Raw genomic sequence first — 23841 nt, 5'->3', positions numbered from 1 at the left:
TTTCCTTGTTTGAGGTGACCAAATACTTATTTTCCACCCTAATTTACGAATAAATTCTTTACAAATCCTACCATGTGAATTCATGGATTTCTTTTTCACATTCTGTCTCTCACAGTTGAAGTGTACCTCTGGTGCAAATTACTGACCTCTGTCATCATTTTAAGTGGGGGAACTTGCACAATCGGTGGCTGACTAAATACTTTTTTGCCCCACTGTACATGTAGATGTTTGTTTTAAAGATGTCCCTTTGAATTTGTATTCACTCTTTCTGCTCTGTTATGCAGAACAAGTCCGGTTGGTGGGTGGCTCAGGTGAATGCTCCGGCAGAGTGGAGGTCTTCTATAAAGGACAGTGGGGAACTGTGTGTGATGACTTTTGGGAAATGAGAGATGCTGATGTGGTATGCAGACAGCTTGGATGCGGTCATGCCGTTTCAGCACCTGAAAGTGCTCATTTTGGTAGAGGCACTGGCCCTATATGGCTGGATAACGTAGCATGCTCAGGCCAAGAGTCTGCACTTTCACACTGTTCACATCCTGGTTTTGGACAAAATAACTGTGAGCATAATGAAGATGCCAGTGTTATCTGCTTAGGTAAGAGGCATAGCTCATTTTGAACTGACAAATTAGCTCACTGCTTGCCATTTGGTTAATACATAACAAACATTTAATTTCTGTTTCTGTTGCTCTACAGAAGCCTGAAATCACAATGAACCCTGCTCCAGAGGTAAACTGGAGTGACGGAAATGAAATTATCTACATTATAATAAGAGAACACATGTGTTTGATATTTCTCCCATAAATTCTCAGATCACAAATCTTCATCTTCCCTAAAGTAGATATTAGGTCATACTGCTGTGAATATCAAAAGAAAATGGAAATGGAAATCCTCATGGAAATGCTTCTGACTTATATTGACTATAAGTCGATATAAGTACTATAAGTACTATATACTATATTGACTATAGATCAGTAACTTTGTGCTTTGTTTGCTCAGTTTTGTATAATTGTTGATAAATTTAACTATTTCTGATATACATACCATGATAAACAACTTTTTTGCCTTACTGGAAAGGCCCAGCATCTCCCTGGTGTCACCTAGTACAATGGTGATCTAAAGTTGACACAATATCAGTCACTTGAGGCAGCACCTTCACTTGCCTCTGTTCATTTCATACCTGTGAGTTCTGTACAATAGAATATGACACCAAGGAGAGCAGATCTCTCTCTACAGTGTTAGCATCTCCAAAAAGTCCTTCTGTTCTTTTTCAGTTAGGACCCTCTATATCGCTGCAATATAAGCCATTTATTATAGACCTTAGGGTGACTTTTGTGATCTGGCATTATAAAAATAAAATGTAATTGAATTACATATGGTTGTCCTTCCTGATTTTCTTGCTGATGATCAGCCAATAAAGTGCATTTGATTGACTGATTAACATCTGGCTGCCTCTCACACTCTTAATTCCTATGGAAGCAGTAAGAATAAACTTGGAGGCTGCTTCTGCTGTTTGGGTTAGCTTTTGTTAAATAAACGGCACACAGTGTAATATGTCGTGTTCAGCTGAGGTTGAGCCTTCAAATGGAAAGAGAGTGTACTTTATTTTTCATGACTGTTTTTTCAATGCATGTGTGTGTACATACACACACATCATGTGTGTGTATGTACTCCATGAGATGACACAGTACTCATGGAGATTATTTCAGCAGGATGCACTGTGTCTCTGAGGCAAGTGGACAAAATTGAGGCACTTTTTATTATTTATAATAAACCAGATGCATCTTCTGTTCATGCAGCTAACAAAATAGAACAGCATATTAAGGGGGATGCTTTCTCGAAAACAAAGAAAACCAGTCATCCAGTATCAGAATATTCATTGTACTGTGTCCCTGTCCCTGAATCTCTGAGGGAGAGCCCAGCCATCCTTTGGAGGAAGCTCATTTCTGCTGCTTGCATGTAATTTCAAATGTTGCATTAGAAATTACCTGACAGTTAAAAAAGAACAAAACAAACATTGCTTCCTTTATGGTCACTCCTGTTCTGTAATGCTTATCAAATGTTATATGGTACCAAGGCCACAACTTAGGCACACGTGCACTTCTTCCGGACCGGCCCACTAACCAAGAGTAACGAACCTGTATTGAAGAGGAAAGAAGTAGAAAGTACAGATATTAATTTAAAAATGTAGAGAGTAAAAGTAGAAAGTTGTCAGAATAATAACTACTCATGTAAAGTACAGATATCTGTAAATTCCACTTTAGTTCAGTGATGAAGTGCAACCATATCACGGTTAGCCAGCAGTGTGCCCTATAGGTCAGGTCTGGGTGACCATATTTCAGTAATAGCTGCTACAATCATGGGGTTCAGAAATATGCTTCTGTGGGGAGAACTGAAGCCAGGTTTAGAACAATATATCTTTTAACTGACATTTCAAGTAACACGGTGTGATACCAAAGCTAACAGCAGCGAATAGATACATAGTTTTTATCGTAGATAACTCTACAACCTTATTCCAAGATGGATTAAAGTTTACTCAATCGAAAAGAGTAGAGGAGAAAAATCTATTTTTCCATTTTTTAATGGAATGAAAGTGTGTTCCTATTTGTTTTAGAATCATAAAATCAGTGATTGTCCATTTGAAGCTGATGCTCAGGTGTCTCAACCCCCCACCCAAAAAACCCACATTTGGTTCATCTGGTCAGAGTCACGTGAATCCCAGCTGTCTGTTTTAAGTTTTGAGTGTGTACTAAAATAAAAATAAGTATTCTAACATCTTACCGGTTTGTTTTTATTCAGGCATTACATGTATACTATTTTTATTAAGAGAAATTAAGCTTGTGTTTCTGTCACGTAGTGCTTGTGCTTAACTATGAAGCTTATTAGACGTTATGAAGCAGATGATGCGTAAAAGCGAATTTTGTCAGTGTTTAAGATACTTTTTTAAAATTATGTTTTTTCTTCCTTAAAGAAATCTACTGCATCACGTGTATTTTTTTTATATCATGTGTAATGTCCATTGCATTTATTAATCACAATTAAATTAAGAGGGGATGACAGTAAAAAACCCCGGCGAGAAGATGTCATCAAGTACACTGCCATTCGAATAATCGCGCTGCGTCCAGACTCCAGTGTGAACTTACGAAGTCCGGACTGGCGAGAATGCGAGCACGGATAAGGAAGTGATTGTTTGCGGGATTTGTGGTGTTTTGGTGTAAGAAATAGCAAACCAAGGTACGACACACACTGGTTTTTACATAATCACAATGAGGCAGGTACCTCATAGCACAAGCATTACGCCCAACCTATTCTAAGAGTGTAAATATACATTTAGAATTATTTTTTATTTAACTGTTTACAAATGTCAAGGAGTCAGAAACAAAGGGAGAACACAATGACAAATGATAAATTTGATGAATAAACAAATAGACAACATTTTTTTCACTCCAAAATAATACAGCACCACAATGGTAGCCCAGTATTTCACATAACTGTGTGATACTCATGCATTTATTACTTCCAGGCTGGACTACTGCAAATCATTATTATCAGGATGTCCAAAACACTCACTGAAAAGCCTTCAGCTAATCCAAAATGCTGCAGCAAGAGTCCTGACAGGGACTAGAAAGAGAGAGCATATTTCTCCTGTTTTGGCTTCCCTTCATTGGCTTCCTGTTAAATCCAGAATTGAATTCAAAATCTTGCTTTGAATTCAAAATCTTGCTCCTCACATACAAGGTCTTAAATAATCAGGCCCCATCTTATCTTAATGACCTTGTAGTACCATATCACCCTATTAGAGCACTTCGCTCTCGCACTGCAGAACTACTTGTTGTTCCTAGAGTATTTAAAAGTAGAATGGGAGGGAGAGCCTTCAGTTTTCAGGCCCCTCTTCTGTGGAACCAGCTTCCAGTTTGGATTCAGGAGACAGACACTATCTCTACTTTTAAGATTAGGCTTAAAACTTTCCTTTTTGCTAAAGCATATAGTTAGGGCTGGACCAGGTGACCCTGGATCCTCCCTTAGTTATGCTGCAATAGACGTAGGCTGCCGGGGGATTCCCATGATGCATGCACTTTCTCACTCACTATGTGTTGATAGACCTCTCTGCATTGAATCATATCTGTTATTAACCTCTGTATCTCTTCCACAGCATGTCTTTTATCCTGTCTTCCTTCTCTCACCCCAACCGGTTGCAGCAGATGGCCCCGCCCCTCCCTGAGCCTGGTTCCGCCGGAGGTTTCTTCCTGTTAAAAGGGAGTTTTTCCTTCCCACTGTTGCCAAAGTGCTTGCTCATAGGGGGTCATATGATTGTTGGGTTTTTCTCTGTATCTATAAAGCACCTTGAGGCGACTTTTGTTGTGATTTGGTGCTATATAAATAAAATTGAATTGAATTGAATTGAATTGAATTGAATTGAATTGAATAACTGTCACATGGTATTAAACAGAAGCTGTCAACTGAGCTCTTGAGTGGGAATTCATAATGAAGCAGTTTAATTTGTAGAATTAAGATGCTCTTCATGTTTTTGGCCACCAGATGCCACCAAAGAGGACTGTTGAAAACCGTTTAATAATTAACCCCTTTTCAATACAAGCTTCAATGCTTCAGAAAGCTTCATTTGCCCATCACTACTTAAAATGTGATATTGTATAATAGCCTAATCGAACAGAAGTGCTGTAGTTTGAACTTGCCCCCAACCACATCGCAAAGATGCTTGATTACATTACATTACTGAAACCAGTCATCAGAAGATGGGTACACTGAGGTCATAAGGGAATCGTTAGCAGCTACACTCAGGTATTCTTTGGTGTTTGAAAGCTGCACAACCGATGCTAAAGGTCCTAAAGTGTGCCAAAGTTCCCATATACCATTATACTACTAGCACCAGTCTGAACCGTTTATACAAGCAGGATGGATCTATGCAGTGATTTTCTCCTTTTCCCTATACCACATATTTTCCCTATACCACATATTTTCCCTATACCACATATTTTCCCTATACCACAGTAGGGTTTTGTTACAATCCCAGGAGATCAGCAGTTTCCGAAATAGTTAGACCATCCTGTCCGGCACCAACAACCATGTTCAAAGTCATTTAAATCCCCTTTCTTCCACATTCTGGTGCTTGGTTTGAACTTTGGGATGCATGTCTCTTTCCCTAAAATGCACTAAGATGCAGCCATGTCAAAGGCTGATTAGATATTTGGATTGACCAGCAGTTGAACTGGTGTAGCTAACATAGTGATTGGTAAGTGTATCTGACTTTATTTTCTGTGGGGAAACTGCAGTGGCCGCTATTGGACTTGCCAAAAATGTTAGAACAATTCAAGCTGAAGTAGAGTGAGCATTTGAAAGTTAAAAATAGTTGCTAACTGTACAGTATTTCCTTTAATACATAATTTAAGGTCTTCAAAGTATTTGTCTTAAGGAAGTGCAAGGTCCTTACAACAGTCTAATATTAACACAAATCCAAGCCAATAACAAGATAAAAGTACTCCTAGCGCTGCAATTGCTGTTCTAATTATAACTCTGGTATATACACGCATTTCTACTTATTAGACTATTATCTTGTTTGTGACATGACCAGCCTGTTTATCAGACTGCACACAGTGTCTTCTTTTTCAGGTAGCTTTGTGATGTAATTTCCTATCAGAGAACCTCAGATCCTGTAATAATTTACCCAAATGTCAATATGTGTTTAACCTGCTGTCCTTTCAAACTCCAGTATTCTCTAACACTAGTTTCAAATTCGGCCAAGACTCAGTTCAATTCATTGGGCCAGTTAGTACTTTCACGTTATTCACAGCCTCTGGTTGTGCTGGCTACAACCCTTTTTTTTTTTTCTTCAAACAGTCCCTATAAGGACATTTTCACTGCATGCAAGCTTTTAACAGATGAACCAAGTACTTCCCTCTGAGGACTGTTTTATGTGTTACCAAGTCTGAGGCAATAAGACTTTGTAACAAATAATATAAAACTGAATAGACAAACAAATGTATCTATTTTTTTCTATCACTTTATTCCCACACATCCGACTGAAGATGCTAAACTCTGGTTTTGAAGTATAAAGAAATGAATGGAGAGTGTTATAGAAATACACACATGAATTTTAAAGTAATAAACCTACTATGTGATTTCATTTTATGCAATATGTGAAAACATAAGCATAGACTTTGGCCACAAGTCTAAGCACAACCACAAACCAAACAAAGCTGAAATATTTGGCCAGTCATCCACCCATTTTCTTAGCTATCACCAGTCTGTTGCAAAACTAATTAAGAGAGACAGAAAACCATTCTCACAAACACACCTATAGTCAATTTACAATTAACAGTTAACTTAACATGCATGTCTTTGAACTGTGGGAGAAGACCAGAGTACCTCTAGAGAGGACACAAAGGAACATGCAAACTTCAAGATTCAAACCCATAAGTTTATTGCTGTGAGGGGACAATGATAACCTTTGCTAACCACATTGGATTTTTCTGTCTGACAAAAATTGATTCACAGTATATCATAGGATATACAAAAATAAGTCAGTGTGGAAAAGCTCACTGTAGCATCCACAAGTGCAGGTTAAAGCACTGCCATGCTAAGAAGAAGTCATCTATGAACAGTCTTATCTTGGTCAAAGCTCAATTAAAATAGACTAAGACAAAGTGGAATATTGGTCTTTGGTCAAAGGAATCAAAATTTTAAATTATTTTTGGAAAACATGGACAACACGTCCTCCAGACTAAAGAACAGAGGGACCATCCAGCTTGTTATGAACATTTAGTTCAAAAGCCCGCATCCCTGATGGTACAGGTTGCATTAGAGCCTATGGAATTGGCAGCTTGCAATGGAAACTCACCATCCGTGCAGTTAAAAGTAAACACTAGGTTTTAGAGCAACATATGCTCCCACCTAGACAATGTCTTTTTCAGGTAAGGCCTTGCATACAGTGGGGCAAAAAAGTATTTAGTCAGCCACCGATTGTGCAAGTTCCCCCACTTAAAATGATGACAGAGGTCAGTAATTTGCACCAGAGGTACACTTCAACTGTGAGAGACAGAATGTGAAAAAGAAATCCATGAATTCACATGGTAGGATTTGTAAAGAATTTATTCGTAAATTAGGGTGGAAAATAAGTATTTGGTCACCTCAAACAAGGAAAATCTCTGGCTCTCACAGACCTGTAACGCAGAGGTGGGACCAAGTCATTGTTTTGCAAGTCTCAAGTAAGTCTTAAGTCTTTATCCTCAAGTCTCAAGTCAAGTCTCAAGTAATGTCAGGCAAGTCAGAGTCGAGTCTCAAGTCACTGGTGTAAAAGTCCGAGTCAAGTCACAAGTCTGAAACTTTGAATTTCAAGTCCTTTCGAGTCTTTAAAAAAAACAAAACGAAAAAATAATGTTGCAGTTATGCTAAATGTAAATATTAGACCATGTAATTTTAAAATCTGTGTTTTTCTCAACACATGACAAAATAGTGAACTTAGAAAATATACACAAATTGTGAAATTGCACCTCTTTAAAATGCAGCTCAATTAAACCTAGCTCCAAGAATAATTTTCACCGACAGTTCTGAGATAAGCTGCATGTTATTCTTGGATGCGGTTGTAGGACCGGCTTTAAAATCGCATGACAAAAATATCATACACATTAAAAAAAACTGTATCACCAACGTAGCCTGGACAACATTTGCTAGTTAGATGAAGTCAGCTATCTCATCTTAGCATATTTATATGCATATTTATAATCATACGGTTCTTGGAGTGAGTACATACACTCATGAAGTTTAGTAACTTCAGGTCACTGCAACAAGCCCAGGTACAGTTTACCGACGGATGGGTGCAGGACCTTGAAATGCACCCATGTACCATAATAACAGAAGCGAAACGCAATATTGTTTCAGGACAATTCACTATTTATGCACAATAAACAAAGGAGCATAGCGCGACCATTTCTGTTCAGCGCCAGACTTGCTTGTAACCTATATCACCAATTATGTTATGAAAATGACGTATTAACTACTAAAAAACACTGACCTTCGTGTAAATGCTTGGAGCAGACTAACCTGTGAGCTGGAGTGTTCTGGGACGTTATATTTGATCTTTGAATGGCTGCAATCCAGGCCATCCGTCGCGTCTTTGTTACTTCGGAAACATGGCTAGAACAATTTCTCTTCAACGACGTAATCCGATAACAACCGATCTCTTTACCCGTCGGCTTCCCGTGGCTGTCATGCGACCGGCTATTGCAGTTAATAATACAACAGCTTCTTGACATTTTTGTGTTTCTTTTTATCGCTGTATAACTGATTTTAATTGAAAGTCTGCGTGCGCTAGTACCGCTTGCCACGAGTTCCCAGAATCCTTTGCGGTTCTACCCGTGAATGACGTCACATTTTCAATCTCTATATAATATGCATGTTAAATTTTATATTTGGGGTAAAATATCAAGTCTTTTCAAGTAAACCGGTTCAAGTCCAATTCAAGTCCCAAGTCATTGGTGTAAAAGTCCAAGTCAAGTCACAAGTCTTAGAACATTATTTCAAGTCAAGTCTAAAGTCATAAAATTAATGACTCGAGTCTGACTCGAGTCCAAGTCATGTGACTCGAGTCCACACCTCTGCTGTAACGTCTTCTGTAAGAAGCTTTTCTGTCCCCCACTCGTTACCTGTATGAATGGCACCTGTTTGAACTCATCATCTGTATAAAAGACACCTGTCCACAGCCTCAAACAGTCAGACTCCAAACTCCGCCATGGCCAAGACCAAAGAGCTTTCGAAGGACACCAGGAAAAGTATTGTAGACCTGCACCAGACTGGGAAGAGTGAATCTACAATAGGCAAGCAGCTTGGTGTGAAAAAATCAACTGTGGGAGCAATCATCAGAAAATGGAAGACATACAAGACCACTGATAATCTCCCTCGATCTGGGGCTCCACGCAAGATCTCATCCCGTGGGGTCAAAATGATCATGAGAACGGTGAGCAAAGATCCCAGAACCACACGGGGGGACCTGGTGAATGACCTGCAGAGAGCTGGGACCAAAGTAACAAAGGTCACCATCAGTAACACACTACAACGGCAGGGAATCAAATCCCGCAGTGCCAGACGTGTTCCGCTGCTGAAGCCAGTGCATGTCCAGGCCCGTCTGAAGTTTGCCAGAGAGCACATGGATGATACAGCAGAGGATTGGGAGAATGTCATGTGGTCAGATGAAACCAAAGTAGAACTTTTTGGTATAAACTCAACTCGTCGTGTTTGGAGGAAGAAGAATACTGAGTTGCATCCCAAGAACACCATACCTACTGTGAAGCATGGGGGTGGAAACATCATGCTATGGGGCTGTTTTTCTGCCAAGGGGACAGGACGACTGATCCGTGTTAAGGACAGAATGAATGGGGCCATGTATCGTGAGATTTTGAGCCAAAACCTCCTTCCATCAGTGAGAACTTTGAAGATGAAACGAGGCTGGGTCTTCCAACATGACAATGATCCAAAACACACCGCCTGGGCAACAAAGGAGTGGCTCCGTAAGAAGCATTTGAAAGTCCTGGAGTGGCCTAGCCAGTCTCCAGACCTCAACCCCATAGAAAATCTGTGGCGGGAGTTGAAAGTCCGTGTTACTCGGCGACAGCCCCAAAACATCACTGCTCTCGAGAAGATCTGCATGGAGGAATGGGCCAAAATACCAGCTACTGTGTGTGCAAACCTGGTAAAGACCTATAGTAAACGTTTGACCTCTGTTATTGCCAACAAAGGTTATGTTACAAAGTATTGAGTTGTATTTTTGTTATTGACCAAACACTTATTTTCCACCCTGATTTACGAATAAATTCTTTACAAATCCTACCATGTGGATTCATGGATTTTTTTTTTTCACATTCTGTCTCTCACAGTTGAAGTGTACCTCTGGTGCAAATTACTGACCTCTGTCATCATTTTAGGTGGGGGAACTTGCACAATCGGTGGCTGACTAAATACTTTTTTGCCCCACTGTATGCCAGTGAAACACTGCTAAACAGCACGCTGCAACTATTACAACAGCATTGCTTCACTGCAGAAGAGTCCACATGCTGAACTACCTTTCACTACCTGAAAACATTTGAAACACACCATGAAATGAAAACTATAAAGATGACTCATGATTGTTGAGCAGCTATAATCCTATCAGACAAGAATGGGACAACTACTCATCTCCTCTTATTGCTCAATAGTTGCTCACGTCTCAAAAAAGCAGATAGGGCCATTTTTTTGTAGGATCCCCTCTTCTTTGAACAAAAGTATGTAAATGGCAACCCACTGGAAACAAACCATTAACTTTCTTCTCAATATTTGACATTTTCCTTGTTAAAATGTTGTTTTCTTTCAGGAAAGCAAATATGAAGGAAAAGTAAGGAATACATTGAGAAACATAGGCTGGAAAAAGAGGAAGTTAAGATAATGTGACGGAAATTGCTCTGTGTGACTACAGATAACAAAATCAGCCAAAATCAACTTAAATGCTGAATGGACAAATTAATTAGGAAATAGCAAGTAAAGAATGAACACAGCGTTCTTAGAAAACAACAAAACATTTTATCGAAAGGTCATTTTAAAGCAATGATTAGTCATCAATTTCTTATTAATCTGACTAACTAAAGTAATATATGCTTTTAGTATTTACAACAAAAGAAGAACAGATTTATAAGACTGACTGAGACTCAGAGTTTCACAACAGGAAGTGCTTTGCATACCCAATCCCAGATGAGAACGCCTTGAATAATAAAATACAGGACAAGAACTGGGTCTGAACAGTTTAGTGAAGGAACAAACTTCAGCAAGTTGAGATCTGGTATCTCAAACCAGAGTTATTCTTCATTATACTGATGAACAAAACCTACAATAATCTATTTTAAAGGTAAGAACATTATTTGCAAAATATATTCAAATAGCTTATTTAAAGTTTAAAGTTTGGTTCATCTAACATAACAAAATACTTCTTTCTTATGCTGTGTTAGATGTACAGAGAGGAGAATAGAGATATCCTGCACAATAATCCAGGTTCAGAATATCACACTGTAAGCACAAAGTGCCAAATCAGCATTAATATATGATATATATGAAAATTGAAATTCCACTAACATGTGTAAAAGTTATTGTGATACTGAAAACAACTATAATTAAGCTGTGTATTCAAGTCAAATATCTGAAATCAGCTTTTGTCTTGAGGCTTCCTAAGAGAATCTGTGATGTAGAATTTTTTATTTTGTTTTATTAAAAAAAAAGGTTGTATGCACATGAGTTCATCCTGCTTAGTGGAATTAAATAAAAGGATTGTTGCAACATGTACAAATGAAAGATGAAAGCACTGCTGTGAATGATAACCAGAGGTGGGAGGAGGCAGGTAAAGAGGGTGGTCAGTGGTCAAGTTCACCAATCGATATTTCACAAAAATCGTCCCTGTGATCTCTATTTCCCAATTATCTATGTTGCGTGCAAAAATAATTCTTACTGTTATAATTCTTTTCCAGCATAATGTTAAATTGTTGTTTCTCTTTCTGCTCAATTTCACACCTGTTTTTTTTTTAAATAGTAATGTAGGCATTGTGTAAAAAACAAAATCCCCTCTCATCATCTCCCCTTTAATGATTGATCAAAATGTCAACATGGATCCAGTTTGCAGTCCAAGTCCAGGTGGTCCCTTTTGATTCATAACAATTACTGGATATGTTCATGGGGCTTTTATCCTTAGGGTATTTCAAACATGAGCAAGTTCGTTTAAATTTTGATTTCATTTTAACAGTGTTCTAGACATTGTGAATTTAAAAGGTAAGAGGACTATATGATCACCTTCTGGATAAAAACAAAAGGGCTTTAAAAAGCTTTTCTAAACACAGGAGGAGACGTAAAGCCACTGTTTTAATTTTACAAAAATATTTTACAGCATTTGATCAACACTGAAGACCAAATATGATCCTCATTTCGGATGAAAAACGACATTTTGTTTTTTACTTGTCTCTTGGTAAGTTACTGGAGGTTTTTTCTCAGTCTGACTTCTTGTGTTTTTTCTTGAGTGGACATAGTTTGATTGCTTGTTAACATCATAAGTGACCAATGGGAGTTTTAGTGTCTGCACTGAAATACTCCTGGATGACTGAACGTGTTAAATATGCTTTACTGGATCAATTAGAAAATATCCCCGACTGTTCCATATTTATAATATATTTCACATATTATAGCTATGACTGCAGTATAGGCTGTTAACTGAAGGATATATCTAGATTTACATATCAGGCCTGTCAGGCTTAATCACATCATTTTGCTATTTCTGCTGCAGGCCTCTTGAGTTTTCTACAGTTTACTGGTCAGTAAGTAACACACAAATATTAAAAAAAAAAATAATTGTAATGGCTTTATGGCCAAGGCGACACATTGTGCATCCTTTGTGGTTTTGTTTTTCTCATATCCAGAATGTGAGAAAATGAGGCTGGTCGGACCTTCGCGTTGCTCTGGTAGAGTGGAGATCTTCTACCAAGACAGTTGGGGAACTGTCTGTGATGATCAGTGGAGCATGGCCAATGCTGAGGTGGTGTGTCGAGAGCTAAGCTGTGGGGCAGCTATGGAGGCCAAAAAAGGTGCTTTCTTTGGACAAGGAAAAGATGAGATCTGGTTGGATGATGTACAGTGTGTTGGCCATGAGTCTTCCATCCTTAAGTGTCAACACAGACCTTTTGGGCAAAATAACTGTGGCCATAGTGAAGATGCAGGAGTGGTCTGTTCAGGTAAGCCTAAATAATGTTTGACTTCAGATGTGAGGTTTAACTTTATCAAATAGCATTTTCTCAAAGAAGATGTTTGTGTATTTGTTTTTCCTTATACACATGTATTAAGAACTTTACTTTAGCTTCAAAAATAATATCGTTTTGATGAATTCAACATGTTTACATATGATTTTTTTAAAGATGAAACAAGCAACACATGAAATGTTACACTAGTTGAGAAGGTGGATTTTGTCATTCTCGGACAATCTGGCTGTTTCCACTATTCTCTGATTTTTCTGCTAAGCTAAGCAAGCACTGTACTAACCATTATCATTACCACTGACTGCAGTCACGTAGAATTCCTTCATATGAGCAAGGTTTCAGCTCAGCAAAACCCCCAAATGTCCCTCTCCATGAAATGTGGAACTGTAGTTGAAATTGAGAAATACTGCACAACTAAAAAAACAGCTAACACAGCACTTATGTTAGTCTGCGGCATTATAGTATCTCCTGTTTTAAGTTCCTCTGTGATTATATTTCTGTGAAACAAAAATATAACTGATAAAACTGAATTTTACATATTGCTGTAGAAACCATCATAACCCTGTATAAATTGTAACATGCAATCATGTGTTCATGTGTTTGGTATTGAAATACAGACAGCTATCTGTGTATATTATAGAGAAGATTCATTTATTTGCACAAAATATGAGTACAGATTTTATCACACAATCACAAACATCCATTTTTAGTCTTTTGTTCTTGCCATGTCCAACTAAAGAGGTAATAATGTTTTCCTCCAATTTTTTGGACTACTGAAGTAGTTCACACCAGGAATTTGATATTTAATAGATTTATTATGTGTTGATACTTGCTATAAAGATTTAAAGGTTGTGAAGGCCTACATTTAAAGCATATTTTACAGTGTGCAATGTAACATGTACAATATATGCATTCATATACACAAGACTATAATGATATATAATAATAATAATAATAGTACTAATAATAACATATACATTAATATAAACAAAATAAATATTTCTAATCTTTATTACAAACATTTATTTTTGCCCTTAATGTCTAGTGAAAGTGTCAAATGAAAACAGGTAAATTAACAATTTGGCTTACTGGGAAGTACACGTATACCTATTACTGATCACTGATTACTAAGCAAATCAGCTTAAACAAACAAGATAAACCTGTCTGATGGTGATAGCTGACTCCAGTTTTGATTCTGGCCTTAACCAACCAGCTCCTGGCCAAGAAGGCTTTAAAATTAGCAAGCTAACTTAACAAAAAAACTTCCATCCATCCATCCATCCATCATATTATTTAACACCAACTTACCTCTTAGTTTTATATTTAAGAGATATTCGTTATTACATTTTTTTTTATTAACATCATTTACAGAAAATGTGCGGTTTACAAATGGAACCACTCGTTGTAATGGCAGAGCGGAAGTCTACCATGAAGGTCAGTGGAAAAAAGTTTGCAGTGACTGGGGCAAAGAAGCAGCTCAGGTGGTGTGCCGAGAGGGCGGCTGCGGTGATCCTCTCCCTCAGACCGAAACACCCTATTTTGGAGAAGCACGTGACCTCACCGCAGTCAAAACCATCTGCTCTGGAAATGAGACCTCTGTCTCACAGTGCTCAGTTCTAAAAGTCAATGAAAGTTGTGAAGATGCTACTGTTGTCTGTGGAAGTAAGTCACACTTGTGCCCACAAAACTATCACTAATTTGTTGTAAACTGACACTGTTAGACTGTCCCCTTGCTGAATAAACTTACCCTCAACATTTTTTTTAACCCAACAGACAGTCAACCCATTCGGCTTGTGAATGGGACTAATCGCTGCTCTGGTAGAGTGGAAATCTACTATAATTCACAATGGGGAACAGTCTGTGATGACAGATGGGGGATGCAAGAAGCAACTGTGGCATGTCGAGAGATGAACTGTGGCAATGCTCTCGCAGTCAAGTACAAGGCTTACTTCGGGAGAGGCCAGGATCAGGTTTGGTTGGATGATATTGAGTGCACTGGTCATGAGAAGTCCCTTGCTCAATGTCCTCACAGAGGTTTTGGTGAACATGACTGTGACCACAATGAAGATGCTGGTCTCGTGTGCTCAGGTAACACAGGCTCTATTCTGTTTGTTGCTCAAAACTGAGTTTTAAAGAAATTCTTAACAACACCAAATTTTGCTTTGCAGAAACAGTCAGATTGATAAATGGGACTGATGGTTGTTCTGGCAGACTGGAAGTTTTCCATGACGGCCGATGGGGGAAACTTTGTAATAATAACTGGAGCCTTAAAGAAGCTACAGTTGTGTGTAAGGAGCTCAACTGTGGAGTGCCAATAAAATCCCAAAACAACTTCTTTTTTGGTGACAGCTCACTGCGAGGGTTCAGAAGTACATGCACTGGTAATGTGAGCACTATCAGCCAATGTCAACTGCAAGAACACATGGGATCATGTGCAGGTGTTTCTCTCGCATGTGCAGGTAAGAGACTAAAGATACAGATAAATTGTGCCACCATTTTCCAAGGATAGCAAGCCTCATGTTTGATTATTTAAGAAGAATAGCTTTTGTCCATTATCTTTTTTTTACTAATTGTTTACCAGTAAATTAAATTAAAGGTTCGAGGCTCATCAGAAATAATAAATCTACCAACCCAGTGGTAGACACTGACAAGTTAAAGATAACATAATGGTTTCTAGTTATGCATTTAGTAATTTATAAAGGCAAAGGTCATTTGTATTATAAGAAAATATTGAGTGAATAAGAATAGTAGGGAACAGTATAAATGTGGACGTGGCCCAGGTGGATACAAAGTATAACTTTGGATGGATACAAAGTTATACTTTGTATCCATCCAAAGTATAACTTTGTATCCACCTGGGCCACATCCACGTTACATCAAAGTTTCAGGAATTGCTCAGCGATGGAAGTTCATGCCATGAAGCTCCTAGCACACAGTTGTTGTGCTGACTTTAATGCTAGAGGTCTGGAACAGTTATTAAGTCAGCAGAACACATTAAACTATCCTACAACACTATCCTAGCTAATATAACCCTTGGGGTTCATGTGTGGACACTCAGCAAACCTACAGTGGGCTGCCTACATGGGACCACACTGTGGTCAGAACATGTGCCATGTCTCCTCCCATGCCCAAACCAGGAATATTTGCTTTTTAGCAAAACATATAAACCACTACCCTTTGGCGTCACTTGCTCTCAAAGAGAAAAAAGTTCAGATCCTATCAAACAAGTTTGTCTGTCTCTATAAACACATCTAGAGTGAAAAGAAGTGAGTGAAGAAGAAATGGTCAATGCATTATGGGCAACTTCCAGCAGCCCAGGTCTACTGCAACATAACTAAAGAGCATTTAGGCTTACCTGATCTATAACTTTTAACAAAATAGGAAAGCTTTTAGTCCAATCTTAAAAACAGATAGGGTGTCTGTCTCTTGAATCCAAACTGGGAGCTGGTTCCACAGGAGAAAGGGGGCAGAAAGCTGAAGACTCTGCCTCCCATTCTACTTTTAAATATCCTGGAAATCGCAAATAAGCCAGTAGTCTGAGGGAGAAGTGCTTTATTGGGCGGGTATTGTACTATGAGGTCTTTAACATAAGAGGGTCCCTCATTATTCAAAATGAATAATGAGTCTGTTTTTTACAATATGCATGTAACTGCATGTAGCTTAATAGAATCAATTTGAAAGTTTGTAATATTTATTGGTAATGCCTTAATGTGTGCCCTCAGGTCAACCACCACTAAGGCTTGTGAACGGCACTGACCGATGCTCTGGCCGAGTGGAGATTCTGCATGACGGCCAGTGGGGAACAGTGTGTGATGATGAATGGGACTTCAGAGATGCTGAGGTGGTGTGCAGAGCCATGGACTGTGGAACACCTCAGACTGCCAAATCCAGTGCCTTCTTTGGTGAAGGCCAAGGAGTGATCTGGCTTGATGATGTCAACTGTCTAGGTAACGAGACGTCACTTGTGCACTGCAGACGTTCCTCCTTTGGAGAAAATAACTGCGGTCATGGTGAAGATGCAGGAGTGATTTGTTCAGGTACAAACTGTTGATGTTTCATTTCATACAATGCCTTCTTTTTACTTTTAGATGTTACTTTGTTTTGTTTTTTCTGATTAGCATTTTATTATAAATTATACTGTAGTTATTTCTACAACACTAATAAGAATATCACATGGATTTCAATGAATTCACTTTTTCTTTCATATGAACACCAGCTCATTGCTGATTTTCTCCTCTTTGCTTTGTAGCTACCATTCGACTAATCAATGGGACTGACATGTGCTCAGGAAGGGTGGAGGTCCACCATGGTGAACACTGGTCACCAGCACTTAATGTCAACTGGGGGAGGAATGAAGCTACAGTGGTGTGCAGAGAGATGAACTGTGGAGATCCTGTCAAGATGTCAGGGTCATTTGGTCAAGGTGGAGATCTGAGAGGGTACGAGATCCATTGTAATGGTAGAGAGACCTCTCTCACACAGTGCTCATTTAGAGACTATAGCAGATCTGCCACGAACCGTGTTGAAGAAGCCTCTGTGGTATGCTCAGGTAAGACTTTATGTCAAATTAAATTAGAGTTTCAAAATGTAAGTGAATCAATGATAGCCTTCTTAAAAAATATTAAATATAAGTGGTTCCAATTAATGTGTTGATGCAAACAACCAGACAGATATTTTTTCATAGTTGAAACCCATGTGTTGATGCATCTGGTACCAATACCAAAAACATGGTCGCTATGTTCAGACATGTGAGCTATGCCTGAGCATGTACTCTAAGAAGGTCACTAGGATCAGGCAAGCCAACGTACACACAGATGTATAAGCACACAAAATAATTAGCCTGCAACTTTGTAAAGCAACAATGAAATACATAGTTATCTCATCTGTTCAGATGATTAACCTCCTCTTCAAACAGCAGGTGTAAGTATCATGAATTCAGACGCACAGACACTGAAACTTAACAAAGGCTAAGAAAATGTAAACAGGATTTAGTGTTTCTGTTTCTGACCTGGCCCCTAAGTTGGATTTCACGTACATTAATTTGAAAACAATGATTTTCAGGTAACGTGAGATTAAATGGTGGATCCACTCGTTGCGATGGAAGAGTAGAATATTTTGATCAAAACCAGTGGGGGACTGTGTGTGCTGAATCCTGGGACATGAATGATGCAACAGTGGTGTGCAAACAGTTGGATTGTGGGAGGCCCCATAAGCTTCTTCAGCTTGGCCCTGGTACAGGACAGACCTGGAATGATCAAATTGAATGCAATGGAAGAGAGTCTACATTGACTCAGTGTCCACAAAGACCATATCCAGACAGGACTTGCAACAACACTGTATTGGCTGGTGTTTTCTGCACAGGTAAGAGAAAAGCATACAATAAAGGCTGTGAAACTATGTGAAATGTCAATAAAAACAGAATTCAGTAATGTGAGAATCTTATAAATCCATGGTTGATTCACAATAGAACCTAGAAAACACCAAAATTTGACATTCTTCTGGAAAAGCATTGATGACTATGAAATTAGCAGCTTACAAATCTGGAAAGAATCAAAATGCTGCATATAAGTTTTAAAGCAACATGTGTTTCCATGCAAGATGATGTTTATATCTGGGAACGCTTTGAGCAGTTGGAAATATAGCAAATATTTTTCTTACATTTTGTCAGTTGAAATATTAGATTTTTTTTTTCCATGGTTCTATTGTGAATAAAATATTTTCTTACTGAATTCTGTTTTCACTTAGATTTTAAACAGTGTCCCAACTTTTTAGGAATTAGATTTGTACAAAAAATGCGAGAATGTAATGTCGGCAGCTCTTCTGAATTTAAATAATGTACAATATATCCCAAAAGGCTGATTCTGTTCATTTGCACGTAGCGTTTTCAGTGGGAGAAACATTTTGTCACTCATCCAAGTGACTTCTTCAGTCTCAGCAGACTTCAGGTCTCCTCAGCCTTATAAACAGAACATGATGAGGTCCATTCCTTGATCATTAATATGATCAATTGATCATTGATTATTCTTCCACACCTGTGGCTACATTTTTGGTTTACTTGACTTCACAGGAAGCTTGGCTATCCGGGTGGCTAACAGTAACGATGAGTGCTCTGGAAGAGTGGAGGTACGTCATGGCGAGCAGTGGCACACAGTGTGTGACACGGACTGGACTCTAAGTAAAGCTCAAGCAGTTTGCGAGACGCTGGAGTGTGGACGTGCCATGAATGCTCCTGGTGCTGCTTTTCACGGCCCAGGCAGTGGACCAGTGGTGGAGGCTAGCTCTTCATGCTTTGATAATGTGACATCTCTTCAGCAATGCTCAGTCAAAGGTTTTACAAGAGCAACCTGCGGGCATGAACATGATGCTGGTGTTCTCTGTGCAGGTAAAGACTTTTATCATTGTGTGTTCAAAATTCTCAGATATTTTTTCCTAACATCAAAGACAGTATAAAAGATGAATGTAGCTCCAAGTGTCACCAACTGGTTTGTGAAGTCCTATTATGGAGCCTTGAGATTACTCTTTTTTCGTAGTCACCATCTTGGTGTTTTAAACTAGAGGTGATGAGAAACAGGCTGTTTGAACTGGGAAACCACATGCTAATGACATAATTGTAGCTAATGTAATTACCGGATTTGACCAAGTAATGTGTTACATTACCGCGTTACTGGGAAATGTAATGTGATTACAGTTATTTTGAAACCCGTTAAATGAACAGCACTGCTTATCTTACTCTATAGATTAAAAAGCAAAATGTAAAACATATTAAAATGTTAAAGTGACTAATAAACTAATAAACTATATAATATAAGTAATATTATACTTCAGTATTTTGTTATTAGTTGCAAAAGTCTGTATATGAGCTATATGATTCATGTATTAATACAAAAATATTATTTTAAGGACTTTCCTTTGCACTTGTATTCACTCTTTCTGCTCTGTTATGCAGCACAAGTCCAGTTGGTGGGTGGCTCAGGTGAATGCTCCGGCAGAGTGGAGGTCTTCTATAAAGGACAGTGGGGAACTGTGTGTGATGACGATTGGGAAATGAGCGATGCCGATGTAGTATGCAGACAGCTTGGTTGCGGTCATGCCGTTTCAGCACCTGCAAGTGCCCATTTTGGTAGAGGCAGTGGCCCTATATGGCTGGATAACGTGGAATGCTCAGGCCAAGAGTCTGCACTTTCACACTGTTCACATCCTGGTTTTGGACAAAATAACTGTGGGCATGGTGAAGATGCCAGTGTTATCTGCTTAGGTAAGAGACATAGCTCATTTTGAACTAACAAATGATCTCATTGCTTGTAAGAATACCGTGTTGGCAGTTACACAACATTAATTTTCTCTTTTAGGTGCTCTGCAGAAGCCTGAAATCACGATCAACCCTGGGGTAGAGGTAAACTGGGGTGACAAAGTTGAAATTACCTGCACGCTAGTAACAGAACACATGGGCGGTACATTTCTCCTGAAAAAAACCCAAGGGTCATTTCAAATGGAGAAATTCTCAGATCAAGCTTCTGCAACCTTTGTCTTCCCTAAAGTGGACTTTAGTCAGAAGGGTTCATACTACTGTGAATATCAAAAGAAAATGGCCAATCAAATCATCTACTATCCTCAAGGAATTCCTGCTGACCTCTCTGTTGTAGGTCAGTGAATATCATGCACAGTTTTTGTATACTTGTTGGAAATTTGACTTTTTCTAATATATATTTATATATTTATATTGTTTGCAGTTAAACTGGAAAAACCCAGCATCTCCCTGGTGTCCCCCCATGCAATGGTGGTCTACAGTCCCGACAAAGTATCAGTCACCCGAGGCAGCACCTTCTCCGTCACTTGTTCTATTCATTCCATTTACTCTAGAGGTTTCTTCAGTTTGACAAATTTAAACACGAACAATACTGAAACAATGTCAGCATTTGGCTACTCAGTCTTATACCTGGCCACTTTTGAGCTCCCTTCAGTAGATTTTAAAGACCAAGGATCGTACACGTGTCACTACAGCGTTAACATCTCTGCAATGTCCTTCTCTTCTGCTCCTTCAAGGAACCTTTATATCTCCGTTACCTGTAAGATCTGAAATTGAAAACAATAAATATATATTACTTTATATAGTATTTATATGGTTATTGTTGTGTCTAACTCTTTTTATTCTTACAGCAAGCTCATCTTCTTCAGTTGTCGCAGCTGTTGTGGGTGTGCTAGTAGTTTTGCTACTCCTCGTGGTTATTATTTTCCTGGTCTGGAGAAGGAAGTGGGGGGTTTCTGGTAAGAAACAGTTTTTATAACTCCATTATCCTCTTTTTTATGATACATATTGTCTTTGAAAGTGCTCTAAACTATTTTGATGTTATCAATGGATAAATCTACTATGCATAACGTATGAGGTGGCACTTGTAGAGATGAATGTACTCATTATTATTTAGGTATTTTAAAGCAACTTTGGAGTCCTTGTTTTGATTTTATAAACACCAGCATTATTCTCTGGTAAACCCACTGAAATCTTTCAATTGAGCAGTGCTCAGTCACATCAAACTGGTTAAGGAACTACTTTACTACTAAACCTTTTCAACTTTATTTCAGAAAATTCACTAAATTGTACCTTTGGGATTAATAACTCGTAAAAAGTTATAATATCAACAATACCTTCACTTTTCTCAATCACATCTTTAAGGCAGAAAACTGTGAGAAGAGTACGCAAAGTGAAACACTGAAAAGACACAATACACACACAGCTTACTTTTTGTGATTTAAATATCGACATGGCTTAACATGACATATTTTGTAGTTTAGCTGAGGTTGTAGTTAGATCATTTTAAGATCTGATAAAGACTGGATTATTTCCATTATGTCTTGACAAGTAAAACCTTTGAACTAAAAGAAGGTGCACTTTCTTTTTCACATGACTGTAAGTGGCAATATGTTGGCTGTCTCACCTTCATCATTTGTTAGAGATATTTATATTTACCGTACTTTCCAGACCAGTTGGTGTGATATGCATAACTCCTGAGAGTGAATTTACACTGAAACAACAGAATCTCATAACCAGTGCATTGTTGCTCACTGTCTTCTTGAGGTGTAACTGAGCAACTGATTACACTGTTATCAACTTTATTTCTTTATAATGTCAGTGTTGATCCTCAGCAGCACCTTGAATCAGTTCATTGGTTCACTCCAATGTTTAAAAAAAAGGACTGCTAACGTTATGGTGATGTTTGCTCCAATTTCAGAAGTCATTGTTCAGTTTAGTAACAGATTTGGAGCAGCAATAAAACAAGAAATGGAGGACAAAACCACTGTAGCCCTTGATGAAAGGTAAGGGGAAAAAATGAAACATGCATTTCAAACATGCACAAATATTTTGAATTTAAGAAAGTTTAAAAAATATATGATATGATTATAATTGCCAATTTTGTGCTCTTTGTTCTCTCCTTCAGAGAGAGGAATAACCAACTGTATGAGCCATGCACTCCCGGCCCAGAACAGAGTAAAACTGATGCAGATACTGATAGCAATGCTGAGAGAGCACCCGAAGACCTGGCTGGAAAAGTGTGTTATGAGCTTGAACCTCTTGTTGTTTCATGATAACATGTATGAAAACATAACCTCAGTAATGTGGTTTTAGTAAATATAAAGAGGAGTATAACAGTAGGCTAAAAAGCAGACCTTTAGTGAAATATTTGCAAAAAGTTTCATTTCTCTTTTGACATCTAAACCACATCCATAGTGATGTTGCAATGACCTACTCTGAACCATAGTTTTCAACGCAACAGCAAAGTGACTACCAAACTATTTCAGATCAGCAAAATAAACACTTTCATTCTGTGTGAAGTTGCTCTTTAGGACTGTTTAAGGATTGTCGGTTTTTTAAATTCTTTTTTCAACAAATAATTCATAAATCTTCAGACTTTGTTTCATTAAACCTGAGCTGTTTCCAGTCTTTTAAGAGAACTTTAAATGATTTGTTTAAAATAACATGTATGCTTATCCTGTCAGAGTATTCCTCTTTCATGCAAAAGTCTTTTTCACGTGTTTTTATTTGGTAATTTTTGTCTGCACTGAGTGATTCTCACACTTCAAGGTTCAAGGACTTTTACGAAGATGCCTATTATGAATATCTTGTTTGACTTTAACACTGACTATATTTCATGATGAGTTGCTTTTTCTTCTTAATCTTTTCTGGTATAAGAATAAATATGTACTTCATATACAACATGGGTCATTTGTTATACATGGTCCATTTGCACATCATAATTTAATTATCATAATCACAGATTAAATATATACGTTATAGAGGTCCTTCAAGTATCAAAGAGTATCAAAACTGACTATATCAATAGCATATCATTAGTCGATACTGGAAAAATATATAACTTACACATTTCATTAAATATAAATATTTAGGTTGTACATAACTTTTGTGTAAAATTCTCATTGTAATTTAAAAATATCTCAGTAGACCTTTGGTCAAAATACATTTGTAGATTAAATAAGCTACATAAAGTACAATATATTTAGATTAACAAAATTTAAAGTGTCAAATGGAGAAGTCTGAAGAAGTCAGTTTGATAAGTGACGAAATGTTTCTCCCACTGAAAATGCCTCGGTATTTACTGGGATTTACTTACCTGGATGATTGAGCATGCATCAAGACATTTTGGATTTTAGTTTTTAAAGAACATTTTTTTTATTTTGCAATTTTTTTAATGGTGTTTATTCCTGTTTTCCTTCTCTGGGAATAAACCTTTACTGATTGGACCTGCTGAGTCTGTGCCCTGGGTTCTGATTCGCTTGCTCCCCCTTGTGTTAAAGAACCTCCTGGTGTGACATTTAGGCCCACCAGCTTTAGTGTCTACGTACACACTGTACTGCCAAGTATTCAGTCACCTGTCCAAATCATTGAATTCAGGTGTTTCAAACACTTCCATGGCCAGAGGTGAATAAAATCAAGCACCTAGGAATGCACATTGCTTCTACAAAGATTTGTGAAAGAATGGGTGTGAATGAGCTCGGTGCAACAAGTCCATTCATGGAATTTCCTCACTACTAAATATTCCATTCAACTGCTAGTGGT

At 38.1% G+C, this 23841-nt stretch overlaps 2 protein-coding genes across 4 annotated transcripts in view; both read left to right on the top strand.

The window, feature by feature from the left end:
- The window catches only part of LOC146691740 (scavenger receptor cysteine-rich type 1 protein M160-like), a 55367-nt gene extending 53996 nt beyond the window's left edge, over positions 1-1371 (top strand). For both annotated transcript variants that reach the window (XM_085431693.1, XM_085431694.1), the window contains 2 exons: positions 285-593; positions 694-1371. In XM_085431693.1, the coding sequence (XP_085287819.1) occupies positions 285-593; positions 694-701 (317 nt within the window). In that variant the 3' untranslated portion in view covers positions 702-1371. The remainder of the gene's footprint in view (positions 1-284; positions 594-693) is intronic.
- Positions 1372-10793: 9422 nt separating this feature from the next.
- On the top strand, positions 10794-22980 carry LOC146691739 (scavenger receptor cysteine-rich domain-containing protein DMBT1-like). 2 transcript variants are annotated; one of them, XM_085431696.1, is made up of 17 exons: positions 10794-10885; positions 11912-11989; positions 12305-12331; positions 12438-12749; positions 14142-14432; positions 14544-14858; positions 14939-15229; positions 16493-16807; positions 17020-17319; positions 17832-18131; positions 18838-19152; positions 19717-20025; positions 20120-20413; positions 20501-20836; positions 20928-21035; positions 21998-22082; positions 22205-22980. In XM_085431696.1, the coding sequence occupies exons 2-17, from the start codon at positions 11938-11940 to the stop codon at positions 22350-22352; spliced, it is 3798 nt and encodes a 1265-aa protein (XP_085287822.1). In that variant the 5' UTR covers positions 10794-10885; positions 11912-11937; the 3' UTR covers positions 22353-22980. The 2 variants fall into 2 exon arrangements, with proteins under 2 accessions (XP_085287822.1, XP_085287821.1); XM_085431695.1 differs by lacking the exon at positions 10794-10885 and adding an exon at positions 11660-11796.
- The last annotated feature ends 861 nt before the right edge of the window (positions 22981-23841 follow it).

This window comes from Copadichromis virginalis, linkage group LG15 (assembly GCF_057382275.1).
Source record: "Copadichromis virginalis isolate Kocher_CV1m ecotype Utaka linkage group LG15, C_Virginalis_male_GT1.1, whole genome shotgun sequence".
NCBI classification, from domain to species: Eukaryota; Metazoa; Chordata; class Actinopteri; order Cichliformes; family Cichlidae; genus Copadichromis; species Copadichromis virginalis.
The sequence above is the reverse complement of the archived record's forward strand: the minus strand, read 5'-3'. Positions and strand labels throughout refer to the sequence as shown.

Coding starts and splice junctions, on each gene's coding strand:
- LOC146691739 (XM_085431696.1), top strand. CDS start 11,938: ATGATCCTCATTTCGGATGAAAAACGACATTTTGTTTTTTACTTGTCT. Junction 19,153..19,716: donor TGCTGGTGTTCTCTGTGCAG/GTAAAGACTTTT, acceptor TCTGTTATGCAG/CACAAGTCCAGTTGGTGGGT. Junction 20,837..20,927: donor CCTTTATATCTCCGTTACCT/GTAAGATCTGAA, acceptor TTATTCTTACAG/CAAGCTCATCTTCTTCAGTT.